Raw genomic sequence first — 24,496 nt, 5'->3', positions numbered from 1 at the left:
AAATACAAGTATAAGATCCAAGTAGTATCAACAGTATGTTCAGGCAATCAAAATAAAAGAACAGCTTTTTAGGGTTTAGTCAGGAAGATGTTAAACATTCTAAACCTATTTTTTTTGTAAAATTTGAACATATCTACAATTCCTATTTAAAATGAAACAATTATTTCTGCGTTTATATGACTATTACATACAGTTCTTTCTTTGAGAAAGAAGAAAGCTGGAGGCATCACACTTTCGGATTACAAACTATACTACAAAGTTATAGTAATCAAAACAGTATGCTGCAGTATGCATAAAAATAGACACATAAACAAGTGGAACAGAATCAAGAGCCTAGAAATAAAACTATGCGTGTACAGTCAACCAGTATTTGACAAGGAATCCAAGAATACTTATTGGAGAAAGATAGTCTCTTCAATAAATGTGATTGGTAAACTGGATATGCACTTGCAAAAGAATGAGAATGGACTCCTGTCTTACACCACCCACAAAAATTAACTCAAATGGATTAAAGACTTAAATGTAAGAACTGAGCTGTAAAAATACTAGAAGAAAACATACGGGAAAAACCCTTTGACCTTGGTCTTGGCAATGATTTTTTGCGTGTGACACCAAAAGCACGAGCAACAAAAGTTAAAATAAACAGTGGGACTAAATCAAACTAAAAAGCTTCTGTGGACTTACCTGGTGGCGCAGTGGTTAAGAATCCGCCTGCCAGTGCAGGGGACACGGGTTCAAACCCTGGTCCGGGAAGATCCCACATGTTGTGGAGCAGCTAAGCCCGTGTGCCACAACTACTGAGCTTGCACTGTAGAGCCCATGAGCCACAAGTACTGAGCCCGCACGCCACAACTACTGAAGCTCACACACCTAGAGCCCATGCTCCACAACAAGAGAAGCCACCACAATGAGAAGCCCACTTGCCGCAACTAGAGATAACCTGCACACAACAGTGAAGACCCAACGCAGCCAAAAATAAATAAATTTATTTATTTTTTTAAAAAAGCTTCTGCATAGCCAAAGAAACCATCAACAATATGAAAGGGTAGCCTATGAAATGGGAGAAAATATTTGCAAGTCAAATCTGATAAGGGGTTAATATCCAAAATATATAAGGGATTCATATAACTCAATAGCAAAAAATCCAATTAAAATATGAGCAAAGGACCTGAATAGACATTTTTTTCAAAGAAGATATGCAAATGGTCAACAGATACATGAAAATGTGCTCATCATCCTTAATTATCGGGGAAATGAAAATCAAAACCACAATGAGATATCACCTCCCTCCTGTTAGTTTGGTGGTTATCAAAGAGACGAGATAATACGTGCTAGTGGTGAGGGTGTGGAGAAAAGGGAACCCTTGTGTGCTGTTGGTGGGAATGTAAGTGGTGCAGCCACTATGGAGAACAGTGTGGAGGTTCTTAAAAAATTAAAAATAGAACTACCATATGATTCAGCAATCCCTCTTCCAGGTATATATCTAAAGGAAATGAAATCATATCTCAAAGAGGTATGATCTGCAACCCCATGTTTATTGTACCATCATTCACAATAGTCAAGGCATGGAAACAGCCTAAGTGTCCATCAATAGATGAATGAATAATAAAGATGTGGTATATATATATAAAATGGAATATTAGCCATAAAAAAGAAGGAAATCCTGCCATTTGCAATAAGAGCCTAGAGGGCATTCTGCTAAGTGAAGCAGAGAAGGAAAATACTGTGTGATCTCACTTACATGTGAAAAAAAAAATTGAGACAGGGTAGGTTGGTAGTTGCCAGAGTTGGGGCAGTGGGGGAAACAGGTGAAGGTACAAGGGGTACAAACTTCCAGTTATAAGTAAGTTCTGGGGATCTAAGGTAAGCATGGTGACTGTAGTTAACAATACTGTATTGTATATTTGAAAGTTGCTAAGAGAACATACCTTAAGTGTCCTCACCACAAAAAGAAATATAGTAACTATGTGAGATAATGGATGTGTTAACTGACCTTATTGTGTAATCATTTTGTAATATATACATGTATCAGATCATCATGTTTTATACCTTAAACAGTGTTTTATGCCAATTATATCTTAATAAAGTTGGGGGAAAAAATAAAGGGCATCTGTTGTTGACAGCAGGAAAAAAATAAAAATGAAATGATTGTCAACCTTTATATATAACTATTACCACAGTTCTTTCTCTGGTTTTCTCTAGTATTTAATTTTAACTTTTTTTTTCCCATCATAGATCCTGCTATTAATTTCAAAGATCTGTTATCTGTGGTATATATATCTCACAGAGCACGTATAAATGTCAGGGTGGTCATCTGCAGAAAGGTTAGTAAACTTTAAAGATGTACTTTAAAAATTGCAGTATCGTTGTATTGTGAAGAACTTTTAGATTGAGTATTTTTCACCAGATATAAGTTTAATATCTTTTATATGACATAATTTTATAGTTTCCTTTTTTGAGGTGAATTAACTTTATATAATCATAAGAAATCAGCATATAAATTTGTTCTTCTTAGCCATACATGAGCTCCTGGAAATAATGCCCTTTCCAGAGTCAAAAATGTATTACCAGAGAATATTTTCTTTATTCAGAACCTTTTGTTGTGACCATTTTTAATGCAAACACCATATTTTAGAGTTTCTGAATCTCTTAACCTTTGTGGAAAAGATTTTCTGTAGTTTGTTTATGAGTGTATTCCAACAATGATTTACCTTCAGTCCACTCATTTAACCTCTAAGTTGACGAATTGTTACCCCATGCGCTTCTTCCTGATTATATCCTTCTCTCTCCTCTACTGGCAACCACTGACCAGTCTAGTATTTAATTTGCTTCCTTGTTTTTCTTTTTAGTTTTACTCCCTAATTATGTCACAGTACCTTTCCATCAGTAAATCTGGTTATGTCTTTCTCTTTAACAGCTACGTAGTTTTTTATTCTATGGCTATTCTATAAAAGTATTATCTGGTTCCCAGCTGATGGACATTTAGATTGTTTCCTGTTTTACCATATTAACAAACTTGTGTTAGGAACATTTTTTTACAGTTGTCTTTACCTATCCATGGTAATACATATGTAGGACATAATTCATGAAATGTAATTTTTCTGTCAAAGAGTATTCACATTTTACATTTTAATGGATTTTGCCATGTTTTCCTTGAAGCAGGTCATGTAAATGGATCCTTTTCCTTTCAGTGTGCAATTAGAAACCTCTTTCGGTACAGCCCAGTTTTTATTCATTATGTGTTTATAAAATTGCTGTAAAATAAGTCTGAAAATTTTAAAGTCATGAAATCATGAAAAGTTTCTTTGCCAACCAAAGGGTTAATATGTTCAACTTAGTTAATGTGTTTAAAATTGCTATTGTGCACTGCTACAGTAAAGGTAGCTCACTGATTGATGGCATTAAGTGAGGAAAGAAACTTAACGTGTCATCATAACTCACTGCGACTCACTGCTTTCTATATCAGCATCAGTGTACATAAGAACCATTAATTTTGAAATCTGTACCAACATAACTCATTTCCTGCTATGAAATTTGTCAGAGTTAGAAATTCTGATAAAAGAGATACTCTATAAACACTGGGAGCCAAAGTTCTTTTCATCTACTTAGAAGTTTATTGGCTTTGTGATTAAAATGTCTTAAAGATCTTAACAGCATTTCTGATAGTGTTTGAGAACTTGTTTTTATCCAAAAAATGTGAAGTCAGTTGGGATACTAGAGATCATACACATTGCCATGTAAATGTCTACTCTTTAATTTCAGTTTCTTATTCTAGCTAAATATCAGCATCCATCTCATTGGAAATAGTTTTCTGGAATTAAAGTTCAGTTCTTGTTTTGTTTGTACCATGTAGAGTTAATGAAAAAAAATGCTTTTGTAAAAGCAGCCATTAACTTTGCCTGAGGAAAAAATGAGGTGGGAAAACATTCTTGGTGTACCTAGGTTCTGTCAAAGTTTCTTATGTGTTCTAGTTTACTCCCTAACCATAGTTCCAGAACTGTGCCTGGCACATAGTAGATGTTCAGTATTTACTGAACAAATGTACTAGGCTCATGGAAAGTACTTAGTTGAGAGGATATAACTTTATTACATTTTATACATTTTATACATTTATATACATTTTATACATTTTATATGTACCTATATATCTATATTTTTTTCTCCAACCAAATTAAATTAATAACGTGAGTGTGTTGGTATGTGGAGGATTATTTTATCTTTTTTTCCTTTTTTATCTTTCAGCAAATATTTGAGTCCCAACTCTAGATATACAATGAGTAATATGCAGATTAGTTAAAAACACAATGTCTGCCATCCAAATATTTTCTAATCTAGTTAAGAATATAATCGTTTGAAAGTATATCCTTCCAAAGTTTCTTACTAAATTACTTTGTCATTAAAATAGCTGAAAAGAAACTGTTGTTGATGTAAAGTAGTGTACACTTTTTGACGAATTTTGCATTCTTAATCTCTTCACAGATTTTACAGATTTTACAGTCCCAGCCAGATGCAGCACATCAAATATCTCAACAAGTGGGTTGGCAAGACACTTTAGTTAGGCTTTTTTTAAAAGCAAATTTTGAAAATGGAAATACTCTTCATAAGCACAGTAGGGCTGTTGTAATGAAAGACAATGATAAAAATATATCAGCTGAAGATATGAAGAGGAACTCTGATGAAAAGACAGATGAGGAAAAAATCAGCTCTTTTGCCTCAGCTCATGTGTCTTCAGATCAGTGGAGTTTGGAGGATAGACACTCCCTAGACTCGAACACACCATTATTTCAAGAAGATAGCTTGATGGGAGAATTATCTTTCAAATCAGAGAATCGAGGAGAATTCTGGCATAATAACCCTTCACATCTGAGTTTAGATCTCAGTGGAATTGATTCATGTGAACTGAGTGATAGTGGAAGTCAAATGCCAGACAGCTTGCCTAGCACGCCATCCCCGATAGAGTCCACTAAGTCATTTTCTGTGCAGTCTGACAAAGAAAGCAGCATCACAAATGATGTGGGCTTTAGTGATGACTTCCCTTTACTTGAAAACCAAGAGGTAAGATTCCTTATTTGTCCAAATGTGGTTTTATTTTTTTTACGTCTGACCTCAGAAATGTGTGATTGTTAACAATTTCATGTATTATTCATGTTCCAAGTCTCATGATCTAAGGTATTAGAAGCCTGGAAGTCACCAAATTGTGAGTGTCTTGAGAGCAAAGCCAGTGTGTTATTCATCTTTACATCTCTAGGGCCTTCGTAGTAAAGTTCCAGGTTCATGTAGCCACCTTAAAAATATGTTGCATGATTATAATTCATGTACCTGATGGTTCTCATGATCTGCTTTTAACACCCCCTCCCTCTAATAATTTCATATTAATTTCTCTTTTTTATAGAGATGTGAGGAAGAGCTTATTCAATTACTGACAAATATTTTGAACTGTGTAATGTGTAAGGGACTAGAAAAGTCTGATGACGATACTTGGATTGAACGGGGACAAGTGTTTTCGGCACTAACTAAACCAGGAATATCCAGTGAGCTACTTCGACCATCAGATGAAATAAAACTAATGTAAGTAAGCATTCATTGGTGATATGCCCTCTCCTTTTAGAGTGGGCAGGAGTCCAAAATAATATTTGTTATTGAACCTTTATTCAGTATTCAGTGGATGTAGAGAGAGAGAAAAGGAGAAGCTTTGTGCTCAGCCCTTCTCCTGTCTGTTTGCCATTCTAGTGGGATCTAGAGAGAAATCCAAAACTAACTCCAATGTGAGGAGATTTAATTCTTACATTAATTTGGATTCTAAGTGATTATATATTCCTTGTTTAAGTTGTTTTCTGCAGTATCTAAGCACTTGGTGCATGTGTTCTACAGTCTTGTCCAAATTTGAGTGCTTCCATGCTAAAGGAAGGTAGTAGTGTTTTCATGAAAATTACTTCTCTAAAGCTTTGAGTTCCCTGCATATGATAGAACACTGTACCAACAGCACACTAGAACAGAATTACTTTTTTGTTTTTCCATAGGTCTAGACTCTCTGTAAGGCATAAGGCTTTCTTCCCTAACATTTCCAATTTCGGTTTTTTGTTTTGTTTTGTTTTGTTTTTTTGCGGTACGTGGGCCTCTCACTGTTGTGGCCTCTCCCGTTGCGGAGCACAGGCTCCGGACGTGCAGGCTCAGCGGCCATGGCTCACGGGCCCAGCCGCTCCGTGGCATGTTGGATCTTCCCGGACCTGGGCACGAACCCATGTCCCCTGCATCGGCAGGCGGACTCTCAACCACTGCACCAGCAGGGAAGCCCTCCAATTTCAGTTTTAAAGAAACTTTTAAGTATCTCATGGAGGCTGGAATGTGAATTATTTTCATAGCTTTTTCAAGGTCAAGTCAAACAGGTAACTTTTACTTTGCCTTTTAATATTAGGTATATTAAAGATAAGTACTCCAAAGATTAAAAAGTTGCTTCATTATTACTAAATTCTATCCACAGTGTCTTATACCTGCCAGTGATACTGTATCTTTGGAGGTACATTCCTATTAATAAGTAACGAGATTTGTTGTTGCTGGGTTTTTTTTTTTTGGTGACCTGTTATTTTTATAAATTTAAAATGGTTTTAAGAGGACTTTGTTTTATACTTAGTTTGCTACAGAAGATGTTAGAATGGGCAGTCACAGAAAACAGAGAAGCAAAATTTAATCCAGTAACTGCTGAAAATGCTTTCCGACTCATGCTGATCATACAGGACTTTCTGCAGTCAGAGGGACTAGTTAATTCGAACATGTGGACTGAGAAGGTACAGTAACATCTCTTTGAAATTATTTGTTTAGTAGTGAAGGACTTTCAAAGAAAGAAATTTTGTATCCCCTCTTTTCAGAGCATTAATATTTAATCAGATGTGATAAACATGGATAAGATGTGATAGTCGCAGATGTGATAGTTACTTTTGTTAAGTAACTCTTACTAGGATAATTCTTTTGTTTTTTACCAACTGAACATTGAATTAGTTTTGAAATATTTATGATTTGTATTACTGTTGGGAAAACTCATCATCAGTAGATTTAAAAATGGAATGTTTTTATTTCTCAATTTTTCCTTTGTGTTAGCTTTTAGAGGATATGATGCTGCTCTTCGACAGTCTGTCAGTCTGGTATTCTGAAAGTCCTGTATGGGTGAAACTCTCACAGATTCAAATCCAGATGCTTCTAGGCTTCATTGGAAGGGGTAATTTGCAGGTTTGTCGATTCTTTTTTGTTATTTTATATACTCACATGCAACATAGGAATTTGTGCAGTAACTGAATGGCAATTATGTTTTCAGCATTTTAATTTTTTAATCAATTTCAAAAATATCATGATTTAACTCTAGTTTCAGTTTTGTGAGATGAGAAAGAAGCTTGAGAGGCGGCTAATCGATTCTTTTTTCCTGATGTTTATGATTCAGTATAATTTAAGGTTTCCTTTTAGAGGATTTATGTATAGCTTATATTAGAGGGCATTACTCACATCATCTACGTTTAGTATAGCTACGAGCTCTACAGCCTGCATAGACTTTTATACGTGTGGAGTTCAGGGCTTGCATTTTTAGGAAAATTATTTTTTAAATTGTTCTGTCAAAATCTTTTTCTGTACTTAGTAATCCACTAATTCAGTTTTACATTTATCTCATTTTTCTTCATTTATTAAACACTTACTGAATACCTACCAAGTGTTAGCATTGTGCTAGGTTTCTACTATAAAGATAAATAAAAGATGGACCCACAGAATATTTATTATTTTCAAAAATTTTAAAGGTTGGGAAAGTTCCATGCAGATTTTAGTCTGTCATCTTTCTATTTACATTGGATGCTTGTGACTACCTGCATTGGATTAGTCATGACATGTATCGCATGGTTATTTATCTGGCCCTTTTTAGTTTCTTTTGATAATCGTTTCTAATATAAACTTGCTATAATGTTGATAAGAACATGAGGAGGTTAAAATACCATAAGGTTGCCCTATTTTAAAAAGACCATATTTTTCAACATATATTCTTTTCCAGTCATTTAAGAAAACATACTCATTGTGGAAAGTACACAAAAAACATAAAGAGAAAAAATAGATAAAACATCCTTCATCCCATAGCCTAAGAGAAAACAACTGTCAATATTTTAATGTTTTTTTCTCTGTTTATATTTCTTCAGATGATTAAAACCATCATATATTTTGATAATTTTGTGTTCTTTTTTATTTTTCTTACAATTATATTAAACTCATTTCCCCACATTACTAACTTTTTAAAGATAGTGGGTTTTTTTCCTAATCATAAAGGTAACACATGGTCATTGGAAAAAACATGGAAAAAGCAGAAAAGCTAAACAAAAAATAAACATTCTGATATGTGGATGATGAAAATTTGAATTGTACAGCTTTTAAATACAGTTTGAAAATTATATGAGCTAAGAACTTAAAAAAAAAGTTATTATATGCTTTGTCTAGTAATTCTACTCTAAAACTATATCCTGAGGTAATAATCTAAAATACCAAACAGTATTTGTACACATAGATGTTCATTGTAGTTTTCTTTTTTTCTCCATCTAGAAATAGAACAAAGGTAACTTTTTTGGCTTTTTTATTAATATGAGTCTGGTGGCTGGCTGTTAAAGCCCTTGCAGCCAGCATACCAGGTAGTTCTTTTTTTAGATATTAGAACTCTGTTTTTTTCCACTCATGATCACCCTCAGTGTTTTTATCCTTGGTGAGATTTCCAAGGAGAAGTAAAATGTCTGTTTTAATTTGCTCATGATTAAATATCCAGTGCCTGTACCATAGTAGCACTCTATAAATACTTATTAAATAAATAAAGTGTGCAGCACCTACAGGTAAGACTGATCCTATCAACCAGTAGTTAGTGACCTATAATACTTCTCACTAGCTACTTGTTTAATTTCACTCCCTCAGGAATAAAAGCATATTTCCCTGAGTTTGTGCATGTTAAAGGCTGGGGAAGGAACCCCTTCCCTTATAGGGGTTTAAATAGAGTTGCCTGCAAAAAGAATCTGGTTAGCAAATTTGTTTTGTTTGGCCCATACATTATTATTTAATTGCCAGCATTTAAGTATTAGGAGATTTCACATCAATGCCAGGATCTCCCAGGTTGTCTTTAAAGCAGGACTGAGTAAGTTGTTGATTTATTTAGATGCAGTATATGGTCACCGTGTTGTCTGGGTTTCTGCTCCTTCAGTTGTCTTGGTTCAGCCAGTGATTCTCTTCACTAGCTACACATGAAATCACCTAGAGGAGCTTTTTAAAAATGCCTTTGTGGGCTTCCCTGGTGGCGCTGTGGTTGAGAGTCCGCCTGCCGATGCAGGGGACGCAGGTTCGTGCCCCGGTTTGGGAAGATCCCACATGCCGCGGAGTGGCTGGGCCCGTGAGCCATGGCCACTGAGACTGCGCGTCCGGAGCTTGTGCTCCGCAATGGAAGAGGCCACAACAGTGAGAGGCCCTCGTACCGCAAAAAAAAAAAAAAAAAGGCCTTTGTGTGGGGCATCACTCAGTAATTAAACAGGAGAACTAGGGCCCAGGTATTTTTTGTCATTTCTCAGGTGACCATAATGTAGTACTCTTTATAATGTGAGGGCAGGGCTATCATATCTATGTGTGGGGGGGTAGTGTGTGTATCCAAAGTTAAGTCGGTGGTAAGTAAATCATTGTATTCACTGAAAGTGTCTTTATAATTTTAAATAAACATATAAACTTATAGTTATTTAATACTGTGATACTAACTTAAAAGCAAATCACTGAATATTCAACCTTTCATGTGAATAGTATTTTTAAAACATATAGCAAAAAAGCCCAGAATATTAACATTGGTATTTCCTGGATAATGAGATTTTATGACCTTTTGTCTCACATTTGTTGGCCTCTATTGGGTTTGAGCTGCTTTAGTCAGATTCAAAGACTAAAGTGAAGGGATTTGGGGAAAACCTGAGAAGGGTAGAGAAGCTTCACTAGTAGAGGCTTAAGTTAAAAGTAGAAAAGTTAAAGTTTTGAGCCATCTTAGAGGTTGTGTCCTCCAATGCTGTTTGCTTCTTTAAGTCTTGCATGGAAAGACTGCCTGAGATCCCTTATTGTTGCCTTGGCCTGCAAAGACATGTGCATACAGCTCAGATCAGCTTTTGGTACACATATATTCTTTTTTTTTTTTTTAACATCTTTATTGGCGTATAATTGCTTTACAGTGGTGTGTTAGTTTCTGCTGTATAACAAAGTGAATCAGCTATACATATACATATATCCCCATATCTCCTCCCTCTTGCGTCTCCCTCCCACCCTCCCTATCCCACCCCTCTAGGTGGTCACAAAGCACCGAGCTGATCTCCCTGTGCTATGCAGCTGCTTCCCACTAGCTATCTATTTTACATTTAGTAGTGTATATAAGTGCATGCCACTCTCTCATTTCGTCCCAGCTTACCCTTCCTCCTCCCCTTGTCCTCAAGTACATTCTCTACATTTGCATCTTTATTCCTGTCCTGCCCCTAGGTTCTTCATAACCATTTTTTTTTTAGATTCTGTATATAGGCACATATATATTCTTGAAGTGATGTCAGTTTTTAATACTTCCCTTCTTTCCCTTGCTTTTCTTTATTTTGAAAGTAATATGATCCAAAATTGGGTTATAGGGTTAAGGGAGAAGGAGACACTTTATATCATTTGTCCTGTTTTGGTTTTAAGACTTCCATCTTTCTCTAGTCTAGATGAAATGAGGCCCCTTCATGACCAATTTACCTTTCTAGGATGGAGTTTAAGGCCAGAGCTTAAGAGTAATATAGCATATTCCTTTGCCTGGGTTTGTGACCTAGATATGTATTTTCCTTGGGAACTTTACTCAGTTGCCTGTTCACTGTCCTTTATCTATAAGAATGCTTTTGATTCCAAATAACAGAAATATCAATGCAAGCTGACTTAGTTAAGAAGATTCAAATAGTTGAAAATTCCATAGCTAAGATAAGTTTAAGGCATGATTCAGTCAAGGCTCTAGTTCCATTTGTTTGCTGTTCTCACAGCATTACTCTCCATCATGTCAGCTTGTCTTAAGCTGGCTGCCCTAATTGTCACAAAATCACTGCCAGCAGCAATTAAGGCTACATGCTTCCTTGTTCATATCCAGAGAAAGAGAGTGCTTCTTCCTAGAGTCATTGTTGGTAGACAGTTCTTCATGGATCTCCTGTGAATACAGACACTGGATGCCTTTGTGATGAACTGTCTTTTTGAGGACGCATGTATAGAGAACAGCTTGGGAAGATAGAGATGATGTCTCCCTCCAGAGCAAAAGCAGGTTTGTTTACTGTCCAGTATAATAAAGATAATGTCTCCTTCCAAGGCAACGTTCAGGTACACTTACTACCCAATTTAAAAGACTTGTGTTCACTTTGCTTGGGGTTCCTCTCCTATAATGCAACCACTGGGTGTGCAGGCATCATCTAGTTCTGTTCATTTCTCACCATGGAATTACATTTCGGGGAACAGGGCAAGTGCTGATATTCTGGCTATTGCTAATGCTGTAGATCTTCGTCTCTGATCCAGGAGTCTTATTCTTCTGCCAGCATCTATGAAACAATGGTAGGCTAACTTGTCAGCTTGGAGATGAGGTATTGATAAAATCCAAGCCCTTTCACAGTTCTTTACTGTTATTGTATAAAAGTTGTGTCTTTGCATGATAAAGCTATCCCTGAATGAATCCATGTGACAAAGACAGTGACATGAGTTGACTGAAAGATGAGTTACCTGAACCAGTCACTGTGGCAAGGGGTTGGATATTCTGTTTGGTTTATATCTTTTAGAATTAGAGATGGAATCATCCCCGAATTCCTGCAAACTCTCTGAAGGAGTAGAGTGGATGTTGGGGTGATTAATTATCAACCTCTTAACTTTTCTGTATATTCCAAATGAAACGTGGGTTACTTTTATAATTTATTTTAAAAAACAACTTCAAGAGGAGCCAAAGAACTTTGTTATCATTAAATATCTGCTTTATTTTACTATTTTACTCCAGGTTTGTGCAGTGGCATCAGCTAAGCTAAACACCCTTCTTCAGACCAAGGTGATTGAAAATCAGGATGAAGCATGTTACATTTTAGGGAAGCTGGAACATGTTCTAAGTGAATCAATCAAGGAACAGACTGAAATATACTCATTTCTGATTCCGCTTGTCCGTACCCTGGTTTCCAAAATTTATGAGCTTCTCTTCATGAACTTGCATCTGCCTTCTTTACCTTTTACCAATGGAAGCTCTTCATTTTTCGAAGATTTTCAAGAATATTGCAGTTCAAATGAATGGCAAGTTTACATTGAAAAATATGTAAGTTTCATCTTTGTTGAGTGGGGTTTTTCTACTAAATTATCATTTTTATGGAAGCATGCATTAAATTTTGCGTATGTATATTTTTTATAAGATTGTACCTTATATGAAGCAGTATGAAACCCATGCATTTTATGATGGTCATGAGAGCATGGCACTTTATTGGAAGAATTGTTATGAAGCCTTAATGGTGAATATGCATAAACGAGACCGGGAAGGGGGAGAGAGCAAGCTCAAGTTTCAGGTAAAAATTATTAAATGTTTTTAATACCAGTTTTTTATGTTGATTTCAAGCATTTAATGTTCAAATGAGAGTAATAACAAGACTGAACTTTGAAAATGAACAATATTTTGTTTTTTATTTTTTAATTTATTTTTAACATCTTTATTAGAGTATAATTGCTTTACAATGGTGTGTCAGTTTCTGCTTTATAACAAAGTGAATCAGTTATACATATACATATGTCTCCATATCTCTTCCCTCTTGCGTCTCCCTCCCTCCCACCTACCCCATCCCACCCCTCTAGGTGGTCACAAAGCACCAAGCTGATCTCCCTGTGCTATGTGGCTGCTTCCCACTAGCTATCTATTTTACGTTTGGTAGTGTATATATGTCCATGCCACTCTCTCACTTTGTCCCAGCTTACCCTTCCCCCTCCCCGTATCCTCAAGTCCATTCTCTAGTAGGTCTGCATCTTTATTCCATCTTGCCCCTAGGTTCTTCTGACCATTTTCTTTTCTTTTTTTTTTTTTCAGATTCCATATATATGTGTTAGCATACAGTATTTGTTTTTCTCTTTCTGACTTACTTCACTCTGTATGACAGTATCTAGGTCCATTCACCTCACTACAAATAACTCAGTTTCGTTCCTTTTTATGGCTGAGTAATATTCCATGGTATATATGTACCATATTCCATTGTATATATGTACCACATCTTCTTTATCCATTCATCTGTTGGTGGACACTTAGGTTGCTTCCATGACCTGGCTATTGTAAATAGAGCTGCAGTGAACATTGTGGTACATGACTCTTTTTCAATTATGGTTTTCTCAGGGTATATGCCCAGTAGTGGGATTGCTGGGTCGCAGGGTGGTACTATATTTACATTTTTTTTGTGTGTGTGTGGTACGCGGGCCTCTCACTGTTGTGGCCTCTCCCGTTGCAGAGCACAGGCTCCAGAGGCGCAGGCTCAGTGGCCATGGCTCACAGGCCCAGCCGCTCCGTGGCATGTGGGATCTTCCCAAACCGGGGCATGAACCCGTGTCCCCTGCATCGGCAGGCGGATTCTCAACCACTGTGCCACCAGGGAATCCCAGTAGTTCTATTTTTAGTTTTTTAAGGAACCTCCATACTGTTCTCCATAGTGGCTGTATCAATTTACATTCCCACCAACAGTGCAAGAGGGTTCCCTTTTCTCCACACCCTCTCCAGCATTTATTCTTTCTAGGTTTTTTGATGATGGCCATTCTGACCGGTGTGAGATAATATCTCATTGTAGTTTTGACTTGCATTTCTCTAATGATTAATGATGTTGGGCATTCTTTCATGTGTTTGTTGGCAATCTGTATATCTTCTTTGGAGAAACAGTCTATTTAGGTCTTCTGCCCATTTTTGGATTGGGTTGTTTGTTTTTTTGATATTGAGCTGCGTGAGTTGCTTGTATGTTTTGGAGATTAATCCTTTGTCAGTTGCTTCATTTGAAAATATTTTCTCCCATTCTGAGGGTTGTCTTTTAGTCTTGTTTATGGTTTCCTTTGCTGTGCAAAAGCTTTTAAGTTTCATTATGTCCCATTTGTTTATTTTTGTTTTTATTTCCATTTCTCTACGAGGTGGGCCTAAAAAGATCTTGCTGTGATTTATGTCATAGAGTGTTCTGCCTATGTTTTCCTCTAAGAGTTTGATGGTGTCTGGCCTTACATTTAGGTCTTTAATCCATTTTGAGTTTATTTTTGTGTATGGTGTTAGGGAGTCTTCTAATTTCATTCTTTTACATGTAGCTGTCCAGTTTTCCCAGAACCACTTATTGAAGAAGCTATCTTTTCTCCACTATATATTCTTGCCTCCTTTATCAAATATAAGGTGACCATATGTGCGTGGGTTTATCTCTGGGCTTTCTATCCTGTTCTATTGATCTATCTTTCTGTTTTTGTGCCAGTACCATACTCTCTTGATTACTGTGGCTTTGTAGTATAGTCTGAAGTAACGGAGCCTGATTGCTCCAGCTCTGTTTTTCTTTCTCAAGATTGCTTTGGCTATTCGGGGTCTTTTGTGTTTCCATACAAACTGTGAAATTTTCTGTTCTAGTTCTGTGAAAAATGCCAGTGGTAGTTTCATGGGGATTGCATTGAATCTGTAGATTGCATTGGGTAGTAGAGTCATTTTCACAATGTTGATTCTTCCAATCGAAGAATATGGTATCTCTCTCCATCTATTTGTATCATCTTTAATTTCTTTCATCAGTGTCTTATAATTTTTTACATATAGGTCTTTTGTCTCCTTAGGTAGGTGTATTCCTAGATATTTTATTCTTTTTGTTGCAATGGTTAATGGGAGTGTTCTCTTAATTTCACTTTCAGATTTTTCATCATTAGTGTATAGGAGTGCAAGAGATTTCTGTGTGTTAATTTTGTATCCTGCTACTCTACCAAATTCATTGATTAGCTCTATTAGTTTTCTGGTAGCATCTTTAGGATTCTCTATGTATAGTATAATGTCATCTGCAAACAGTGACAGCTTTACTTCTTTTCTTCCAATTTGGATTCCTTTTATTTCTTTAACTTCTCTGATTGCTGTGGCTATAACTTCCAAAACTATGTTGAATAAGAGTGGTGAGAGTGGGCAACCTTGTCTTTTTCCTGATCTTAGTGGAAATGGTTTTGGGTTTTCACCATTGAGGACCATGTTGGCTGTGGGTTTCTCATATATGGCCTTTATTATGTTGAGGAAAGTTCCCTCTATGCCTACTTTCTGGAGGGTTTTTATCAGAAATGGGTGTTGAATTTTGTCAAAAGCTTTCTCTGCATCTGTTGAGATGATCATAAGATTTTTCTCCTTCAATTTGTTAATATGGTGTATCATGTTGATTGATTTGCATACATTGAAGAATCCTTGCATTCCTGGGAATAAACCCCTCTTGATCATAATGTATGATCCTTTTAATGTGCTGTTGGATTCTGTTGGCTAGTATTTTGTTGAGGATTTTTGCATCTATGTTCATCAGTGATATTGGCCTGTAGTTTTCTTTTTTTGTTACATCCTTGTCTGGTTTTGGTATCAGAGTGATGGTGGCCTCGTAGAATGAGTTTGGGAGTGTTCCTCCCTCTGCTATTTTTTTTTTTCTTTTTTTTTTTGCAGTACGCAGGCCTCTCACTGTTGTGGCCTCTGCCATTGCGGAGCACAGGCTCCGGACACGCGGGCTTAGCGGCCATGGCTCACGGGCCTATCCGCTCTGCGGCATGTGGGATCTTCCCAGACCGGGGCACTAACCCGTGTCCCCTGCATTGGCAGGAGGACTCTCAACCACTGCGCCACCAGGGAAGCCCCCTCTGCTATGTTTTGGACGAGTTTGAGAAGGATAGGTGTTTGCTCTTCTCTAAATGTTTGATAGAATTCGCCTGTGAAGCCATCTGGTCCTGGGCTTTTGTTTGTTGGAAGATTTTTAATCACAGTTTAAATTTCAGTGCTTGTGATTGGTCTGTTCGTATCTTCTATTTCTTCCTGGTTCAGTCTCAGAAGGTGTGCATTTCTAAGAATTTGTCCGTTTCTTCCAGGTTGTCCATTTTATTGGCATATAGTTGCTTCTGGTAATCTCTCATGATCCTTTGTATTTCTGCAGTGTCAGTTCTTACTTCTCCTTTTTCATTTCTAATTCTAATGATTTGAGTCTTCTCCCTTTTTTTCTTGATGAGTCTGGCTAATGGTTTATCAACTTTGTTTATCTTCTCAAAGAACCAGCTTTTAGTTTTATTGATCTTTGCTATCGTTTCCTTCGTTTCTTTTTCATTTATTTCTGATCTGATCTTTATGATTTGTTTCCTTCTGCTAACTTTGGGGATTTTTGTTCTTTCTCTAATTGCTTTAGGTGTAAGGTTAGGTTGTTTATTTGAGATGTTTCTTGTTTCTTAAGGTAGGCTTGTATAGCTATAAACTTCCCTCTTAGAACTGCTTTTGCTGCATCCCATAGGTTTTGTGTCGTTGTGTTTTTGTTGTCATTTGCTTCTAGGTTTTTTTTTTTATTTCCTCTTTGATTTCTTCAGTGATCTCTTGGTTATTAAGTAGTGTGTTGTTTACCCTCCATGTGTTTGTATTTCTTACAGATCTTTTCCTGTAATTGATATTTAGTCTCAAAGTGTTGTGGTCAGAAAAGATACTTGACATGGTTTCAGTTTTCTGAAATTTACCAAGGCTTGATTTGTGACCCAAGATATGATCTATCCTGGAGAATGTTCCATGGGCACTTGAGATGAATGTGTATTCTGTTGTTTTTGGAAGGAATGTCCTATAAATATCAATTAAGTCCATCTTGTTTAATGTATCATTTAAAGCTTGTGTTTCCTTATTTATTCTAATTTTGGATGATCTGTTCCTTGGTGAAAGTGGGGTGTTGAAGTCCCCTAGTATGATTGCGTTACTGTCGATTTCCTCTTTTATGGCTGTTAGTATTTGCCTTATGTATTGAGGGTCTCCTATGTTGGGTGCATAATTAACAATTGTTATATCTTCTTCTCCGATTGATCCTTTGATCATTATGTAGTGTCCTTCTTTGTCTCTTGTACTAGTCTTTGTTTTAAAGTCTATTTTGTCTGATATGAGAATTGCTACTCCTTCTTTCTTTTGATTTCCATTTGCATGGAATATCTTTTTCCATCCCCTCACTTTCAGTGTGCATGTGTCCCTAGGTCTGAAGTGGGTCTCTTGTAGACAGCATATATATGGGCCTTTTTTTTTTTTTTTTTTTTTTTTTTGCGGTACGCGGGCCTCTCACTGTTGTGGCCTCTCCCGTTGTGGAGCACAGGCTCTGCACGCGCAGGCTCAGCGGCCATGGCTCACGGGCCCAGCCACCCTGTGGCATGTGGGATCTTCCCCGACCGGGGCACGAACCCGTGTCCCGTTCATTGGCAGACGGATTCTCAACCACTGCGCCACCAGGGAAGCCCTGGGCCTTGTTTTTGTATCCATTCAGCCAGTCTATGTCTTTTGGTTGGAGCATTTAATCTATTTACATTTAAGGTAATTATCGATATGTATGTTCCTATTACCATTTTCTTAATTGTTTTGGGTTTATTATTGTAGGTCTTTTCCTTCTCTTGTGTTTCCTGCCTAGAGAAGTTCCTTTAGCGTTTGTTGTAAAGCTGGTTTGGTGGTGCTGAATTCTCTTAGCTTTTGCTTGTCTGTAAAGGTTTTAATTTCTCTGTCAAATCTGATGAGATCCTTGTTGGGTAGAGTAATCTTGGTTGTAGATTTTTCTCTTTCATCAATTTAAATATGTCCTGCTACTCCCTTCAGGCTTGCAGAGTTCCTGCTGAAAGATCAGCTGTTAACCTTATGGGGATTCCCTTGTGTGTTATTTGTTGTTTTTCCCTTGCTGCTTTTAATATTTGTTCTTTGTATTTAATTTTTGATAGTTTGGTTAATATGTGTCTTGGCATGTTTTTCCTTGGATTTATCCTGTATGGGACTCGCTGTGCTTCCTGGACTTGATTAACTATTTCCTTTCCCATATTAGGGAAGTTTTCAACTGTAATCTCTTCAAATATTTTCTCAGTCCCTTTCTTTTTCTCTTTTTCTTCTGGGACCCCTATAATTCGAATGTTGGTTTGTTTAATGTTGTCCCAGAGGTCTCTGAGACTGTCCTCACTTCTTTTCATTCTTTTTTGTTTATTCTGCTCTGCAGTAGTTATTTCCACTATTTTATCTTCCAGGTCACTTATCCATTCTTCTGCCTCAGTTATTCTGCTACTGATCCCTTGTAGTGAATTTTAAATTTCATTTATTGTGTTGTTTATCATTGTTTGTTTGCTCTTTAGTTCTTCTAGGTCCTTGTTAATCATTTATTTTCTCCATTCTATTTCCAAGATTTTGGATCATCTTTACTATCATTATTCTGAATTCTTTTTCCAGTAGAGTGCCTATTTCCTCTTCATTTGTTTGGTCTGGTGGGTTTTTGCCTTGCTCCTTCATCTGCTATGTGTTTCTCTGTCTTCTCATTTTGCTTAACTTACTGTGTTTGGGGTCTCCTTTTCACAGGCTGCAGGTTTGTAGTTTCTGTTGTTTTTGGTGTCTGTCCCCAGTGGCTAAGGGTGGTTCAGTGGGTTGTGTAGGCTTCCTGGTGGAGGGGACTAGTGCCTGCGTTGTGGTGGATGAGGCTGGATCTTGTCTTTCTGGTGGGCAGGTCCACGTCTGGTGGTGTGTTTTGGTGTGTCTGTGGTCTTATTATGATTTTAGGCAGCCTCTCTGCTAATGGGTGGGGTTGTGTTCCTGTCTTGCTAGTTGTTTGGCATAGGGTGTCCAGCACTGTAGCTTGCTGGTCATTGAGTGGAGGTGGGTCTTGGCATTCAGATGAGATCTCTGGGAGTTTTTTGCCATTTGATATTACGTGGAGCTGGGAGGTCTCTTGTGGACCAGTGTCCTGAACTTGGCTCTCCCACCTCAGTGGCACAGCCCTGACGCCTGGCTGGAGCACCAAGAGCCTGTCCTCCCCACAGCTAAGAATAAAAGGGAGGAAAAAAAAAAGAAGGAAAGAAAGAAGAAGATAAAATAAAATAAAGGAAAATAAAATAGTTATTAAAATAAAAAATAATTAAGAAAAATAATTTTTTAAGTAATAAAAGAAGAAGAAAACCGGACGGAGAGACCCCTAGGACAAATGGTAAAAGCAAAGCTATACAGACAAAATCACACACAGAAGCATACACATACACACTCACAAAAAGAGAAAAAGTTGGAAAAATATATATATCATTGCTCCCAAAGTCCACCTCCTCAATTTGGGATGATTCGTTGTCTATTCAGGTATTTCACAGATGCAGGGTACATCAAGTTGATTGTGGAGATTTAATCTGCTGCTCCTGAGGCTGCTGGGAGAACTTTCTCTTCTTTGTTCGCACAGCTCCCGGGCTTCATCTTTGGATTTGGCCCCGCCTCTGTGTGTAGATCGCCCGAGGGCATCTGTTCTTCGCTCAGACAGGATGGGGTTAAAGGAGCAGCTGATTCGGTGGCTCTGGCTCACTCAGGCGGGGGCGAGGGAGGGGTACGGATGCGGGGTGAGCCTGTGGCGGCAGAGGCCGGTGGGACGTTGCACCAGCCTGAGGCGCGCCGTGCTTTCTGACGGGTAAGTTGTCCCTGGATCACGGGACCCTGGCAGTGGCGGGCTGCAAGGCTCCCGGGAGGGGAGGTGTGGATAGTGACCTGTGCTCGCACGCAGGCTTCTTGGTGGCGGCAGCAGCAGCCTTAGCGTCTCATGCCCGTTTCTGGGGTCCAGGCTGATAGCCGCGGACCGCGCCCATCTCTGGAGCTCCCTTAAGCGATGCTCTTAATATCCTCTCCTCACGCACCAGGAAATAAAGAGGCAAGGAAAAGTCTCTTGTCTCTTCGGCAAGTCCAGACTTTTCCTGGATTCCCTTCCGGCTAGCCATGGCGCACTAACCCCCTTCAGGCTGTGTTCATGCAGCCAACCCCAGTCCTCTCCCTGGGATCTTGACCTCCGAAGCCCAAGCCTCAGCTCGCAGCCCCTGCCCGCCCCGGCGGGTGAGCAGACAAGCCTCTCAGGCTGGTGAGTTCCGGTCGGCCCTGATCCTCTGTGCGGGAATCTCTCCGCTTTGCCCTCCGCACCCCTGTTGCTGTGCTCTCCTCCGTGACTCTGAAGCTTCCCCCCTCCATCACCCGCAGTCTCCGACTGCTAAGGGCCTTCCTAGTGTGTGGAAACCTTTCCTCCTTCACGGCTCCCTCCCACTGGTGCAGGTCCCATCCCTATTCTTTAGTCTCTGTTTTTTCTTTTACCCTACCCAGGTACGTGGGGGAGTTTCTTGCCTTTTGGGAGGTCTGAGGTCTTCTGCCAGCGTTCAGTAGGTGTTCTGTAGGAGTTGTTCCACATGTAGATAGATGTATTTCTGATGTATTTGTGGGGAGGAAGGTGATTCCGCATCTTACTCTTCCGCCATCTTTAAGCTCCTCCACGTTATACTCACTCTGGCCCGCGGTCCCAAGGACTGTTGTGGCTTCAGCTGGTGGGGCCCCTCCAGAGCCGGCAGCCTTAGTGAGGCCGCCCTCCCCTCGGGCTCCAGGGCACTTCAGTCCGAACAGAGACTGTTATTTGAGAATTGGAAGAAAAACAGATAAGAACTTAAAAATTAATATCAAAATGTTCTGTACATAGTGATTATGTAAAAAGTCTATCAGGCTGATAGTAGATATCTTTAAGGAGGCTGAGTATGTATCAGTGCTTAGAGGGAAATTTATAATACAAAGTACTTATTAATTTGAGACCTTTCTTCTTTTTTAGTATAAGTTCATTCTTCCCTAAGGAACTTGAAAAAGTAAACTAAATTACATTAGTTTGGTTTTTTTGTTTGTTATTTTTTTGTTTTGGCCGTGCCACGCGGCTTGTGGGATCTTAATTTCCCGACCAGGGATTGAACCTGAGCCACCACAGTGAAAGCGCCAAGTCCTAACCACTGGGCCACCAGGGAATTCCCTTATTAAAGAGCAGAAATCAACAGAATTGAAAGCAGAAAAACAATAGAGAAAATCAATGAAACCAAAATCTACTTAAGATATCAATAAAATTGATAAACTTCTTGCCAAATTGAGGGAAAAAAAGTGAAAAATTACTCATACTAGAAATGAATCACCACTGACTTCACAGACATCAACATGATAATAAGGGACTACTACAGGCTAATCTGTGCACATAAATAAGATGATTTAGATGAAATGGATCAATTTCTTGACAACTACAAATTTCCCAAACTAATGTAAATAATTCAATAATAAGTAGATAAACTGGATAGTTCTCTGTTAAAGAAATTGAATTTATAGTTAAATACCTTCCAAGAAAGAAAACTCTAGGCCCAGATGGTTTCAGTGGCAAATTTTACCAAGTGTTTAACGGAGAAATTACACCAATTCCTCACACTCTCTTCAGAAAATTGAAAAGTGGCATAACTTCCCAACTCATTATATGAGGCAATGTTAGCCTCATATTGAAACCATACAAAAACAGTGCAAGAAAACTAAAGACCAGTATCCCTTGGGAACATAGGTGCAAACCAAATCTAGCAATGTATAAAAAAAAATACATCACAACCAGGTAGAGTGTCTGTTGGGAATGCAAGGCTGGTTCAACATTTGATGATCAGTTAATAATCAGTCACATTAATAGACTTATCAAGAAAAAGTACATGATCATATCAGTAGATGCAGAAAAAGCATTTGAGAAAATTCAACATCTATTTATGATCAAAGTTTTTAGCAAACTAGGATTAGAAGGGAATACCTAAATCTCTACAAAAATTGTACATCTAGCTTCATATTTAATGGTGAAAAACTGAGTGCTTTCCCCATAAAATAGAGACCAGGGTGGAATGTTCACTTTCACTCTTCTTAGTCACTATTGTACATAGCAAATGCAATAAGAATAGAAAAAAAAAGGCATTTATATTGGGAAGGAAGAAATAAAACTATTTGCAGATCACATAATTATCTGCGTAGAAAATCCTAAGGAATCTATCAGAAATCTATAATTAATGAATTTAGCAACATTGCAGGACACAATATCAATACACAAAATTTAATCATATTTCTATATACTAGCAATGAGCAATTGGAAACAGCAATTAAATAAATACTATTTACAGTAGGTCTAAAAAGAATGAGGTACTTAGATATCTATCTAACAAAATACGTATAGAATCTATATGCTAAAAACTAGAGAACACAGATGAAACAAATTAGAGAAGACCAAATAAAAACACATGTTTATTCCATAACTTAGGTATAAAAAGAAACATTTGTAATCCACCACTACTAATATTTTGGTATATTATCCTTCCTGTATTTTTATGTATATATTTGGTTTAACCAAAATGGTAGTTTCATTTGCTTCTACTTTCTTAAAATGTACTGTAAACATTTTTCCATGCCATTATATGATTGTCTAATATTCCATTATATTATATATTAGAAGATTTAAACTTATTTCCCGGTTTTATACCTAATTTACCAGTTTCTTCTTTATTATAAATAGTATCGATCGTCTCTGTAGTCATTTTTTTTTTTTTTTTTTTTTTTTTGCGGTATGCGTGCCTCTCACTGTTGTGGCCTCTCCCATTGCAGAGCACAGGCTCTGGACACGCAGGCTCAGCGGCCATGGCTCACGGACCCAGCAGTTCCGCGGCATGTGGGATCTTCCCAGACCGGGGCATGAACCCGTGTTCCCTGCATCGGCAGGCGGACTCCCAACCAGTGTGCTACCAGGGAAGCCCCTGTAGTCATATTTTTATGCTTATCCACAATGACTTCCCTAGAATAAGTGGAATTACCAGTATGGAGCAATTATGATAATAATTACTGTTATATTGCCCTCAAAGATGTTCTACCAACTACTATACCAACCAGCATTTTCTCTTTAACTTCACACTTAGCTTTTCTAGGAAAACCTGATTTGAGAATATCCTTATGGGGGGCGCAGGCAGGATGGCGGGTGGCTCTGAAGTCCTGGGCAGCTGGGGTGGCAGGGGTGGCCGGGCGGCCCCTGCAGCGCGGATGCTGCCGCCGCTGCAAACTACAGAGCTCTGTGTGTCCCGGCGGCACAGCACTCTTCGGGGCCGGGCGGACACCCCGCATCCACGGCCAAAGGGCCGGGAAGCCGGCCACACGTATCTGCCCAAAGCGGGCCTTTCCCATCCACCTTGGAGGCGGAGATTGCCCGTGGGTCCCTGGCCCCAGGTGCTGAACCGCACCAAGGGGCGATTGGGAAAGAGCTCATAGCGGCAGCGTCCTGGTGGTCCGCTGGAGGGCTGGATTCCCGCCTTCTCCGAATTTCCATCGTCAACTTTCTTGACCAGCTTTCTCTGGTGATCCGGACCATGCAGCGCTTTGGGCCCCCTGTTGCCCACTAAGTCAGGGCTAGGGAAAGGGGTTAAGGTCTAAACTTGTGTCCCTTCCTAGACAGTGCATCCCTCCTAGGGCAGTGATTCCTGCAGTAGTTGCCACTTTACTATGGGAACCTCATCTTTTGCCTCTACTGGCCCTTGGGTGCTGAGGGTTCACTTGCTTTGTTTGGTGCTTAAATGTTTCTTAACTACTGAAAATAAAACTGAGCTATGATGCAATGTCTGACTTTATTTTCAAATATAGCACCTTTAAATATTCTTTCCTTTGTCCTTAGATTGGAGGGGAGGTTCTGTGATTCAGATATTCAAGTAGTACAACGTAATTGAAGACAGTTTAAGAAGTGGAAGAGGATAGGTCCTGTCATTCAGTAGTAACTACTGTCCACATTTTGGAATATTTTCTTAGTTTTATAGTTGTATTTATGTAGTAAATATGTAACAGTAATAATATTTTGCAAGTTTAGCATTTTTCCTGATATTTTTCATCTAACATGAACCTTTTTCTAAAAGTTCTTCGAAAGCATTATTGAATGGATACATAAAAGATACATTATTGAATGTTTAAATTATTTTCAATTTTTGCCATATTATAGGTAATGATTCAGTGGAATGCTTGTATATAGAGTTTTGCCTGAATGATTGTTTTCTTAAGATAGACTACAAGAGGTAGAATTGGTTAAATATTTAAAGCTCTCAATCTGCAGTGTGTGAAATTGCTCTCCAAACTGTACAGAAAATGTACCCTCCCACCAGAATGCTGGTTTCCCACATCCCAGTCACTACTGGGTCTCCTCAGTAAATTTTTTTTTAAAAACTGGGTTTGTATGACAAGAGCAAACGACCGAGAAACACTCGAATAAGGAGCTTTGTGGCTTACTGGCCTTGTCTCAGATCAGTGAAGAAAAACTGCTAGGACAGTCATATAGGCCTTTTGTTAGGAAGAGTTAGCTTCCTGTAGAAGATGTTGTATCCTGCAGCCTTTCTAAACTCACTTATTCTAGTAGCTCTTTGGTAGATGCCGTTGGATTTTCATCATTGGTGATCACGTTTTCTA

At 38.3% G+C, this 24,496-nt stretch overlaps 1 protein-coding gene across 1 annotated transcript in view; it reads left to right on the top strand.

Moving 5' to 3' along the window:
- Window positions 1-24,496, top strand: part of NBEAL1 (neurobeachin like 1) — a 175,565-nt gene that overhangs the window by 89,224 nt on the left and 61,845 nt on the right. The window contains exons 26-32 of the mRNA XM_060152294.1: window positions 2,236-2,324; window positions 4,480-5,055; window positions 5,393-5,568; window positions 6,632-6,785; window positions 7,096-7,224; window positions 12,023-12,328; window positions 12,423-12,572. Of these exons, the coding sequence (XP_060008277.1) occupies window positions 2,236-2,324; window positions 4,480-5,055; window positions 5,393-5,568; window positions 6,632-6,785; window positions 7,096-7,224; window positions 12,023-12,328; window positions 12,423-12,572 (1,580 nt within the window). The remainder of the gene's footprint in view (window positions 1-2,235; window positions 2,325-4,479; window positions 5,056-5,392; window positions 5,569-6,631; window positions 6,786-7,095; window positions 7,225-12,022; window positions 12,329-12,422; window positions 12,573-24,496) is intronic.

The sequence above is a fragment of the Lagenorhynchus albirostris genome, chromosome 6, assembly GCF_949774975.1.
Source record: "Lagenorhynchus albirostris chromosome 6, mLagAlb1.1, whole genome shotgun sequence".
Taxonomy (NCBI): Eukaryota; Metazoa; Chordata; class Mammalia; order Artiodactyla; family Delphinidae; genus Lagenorhynchus; species Lagenorhynchus albirostris.
The sequence above is the reverse complement of the archived record's forward strand: the minus strand, read 5'-3'. Positions and strand labels throughout refer to the sequence as shown.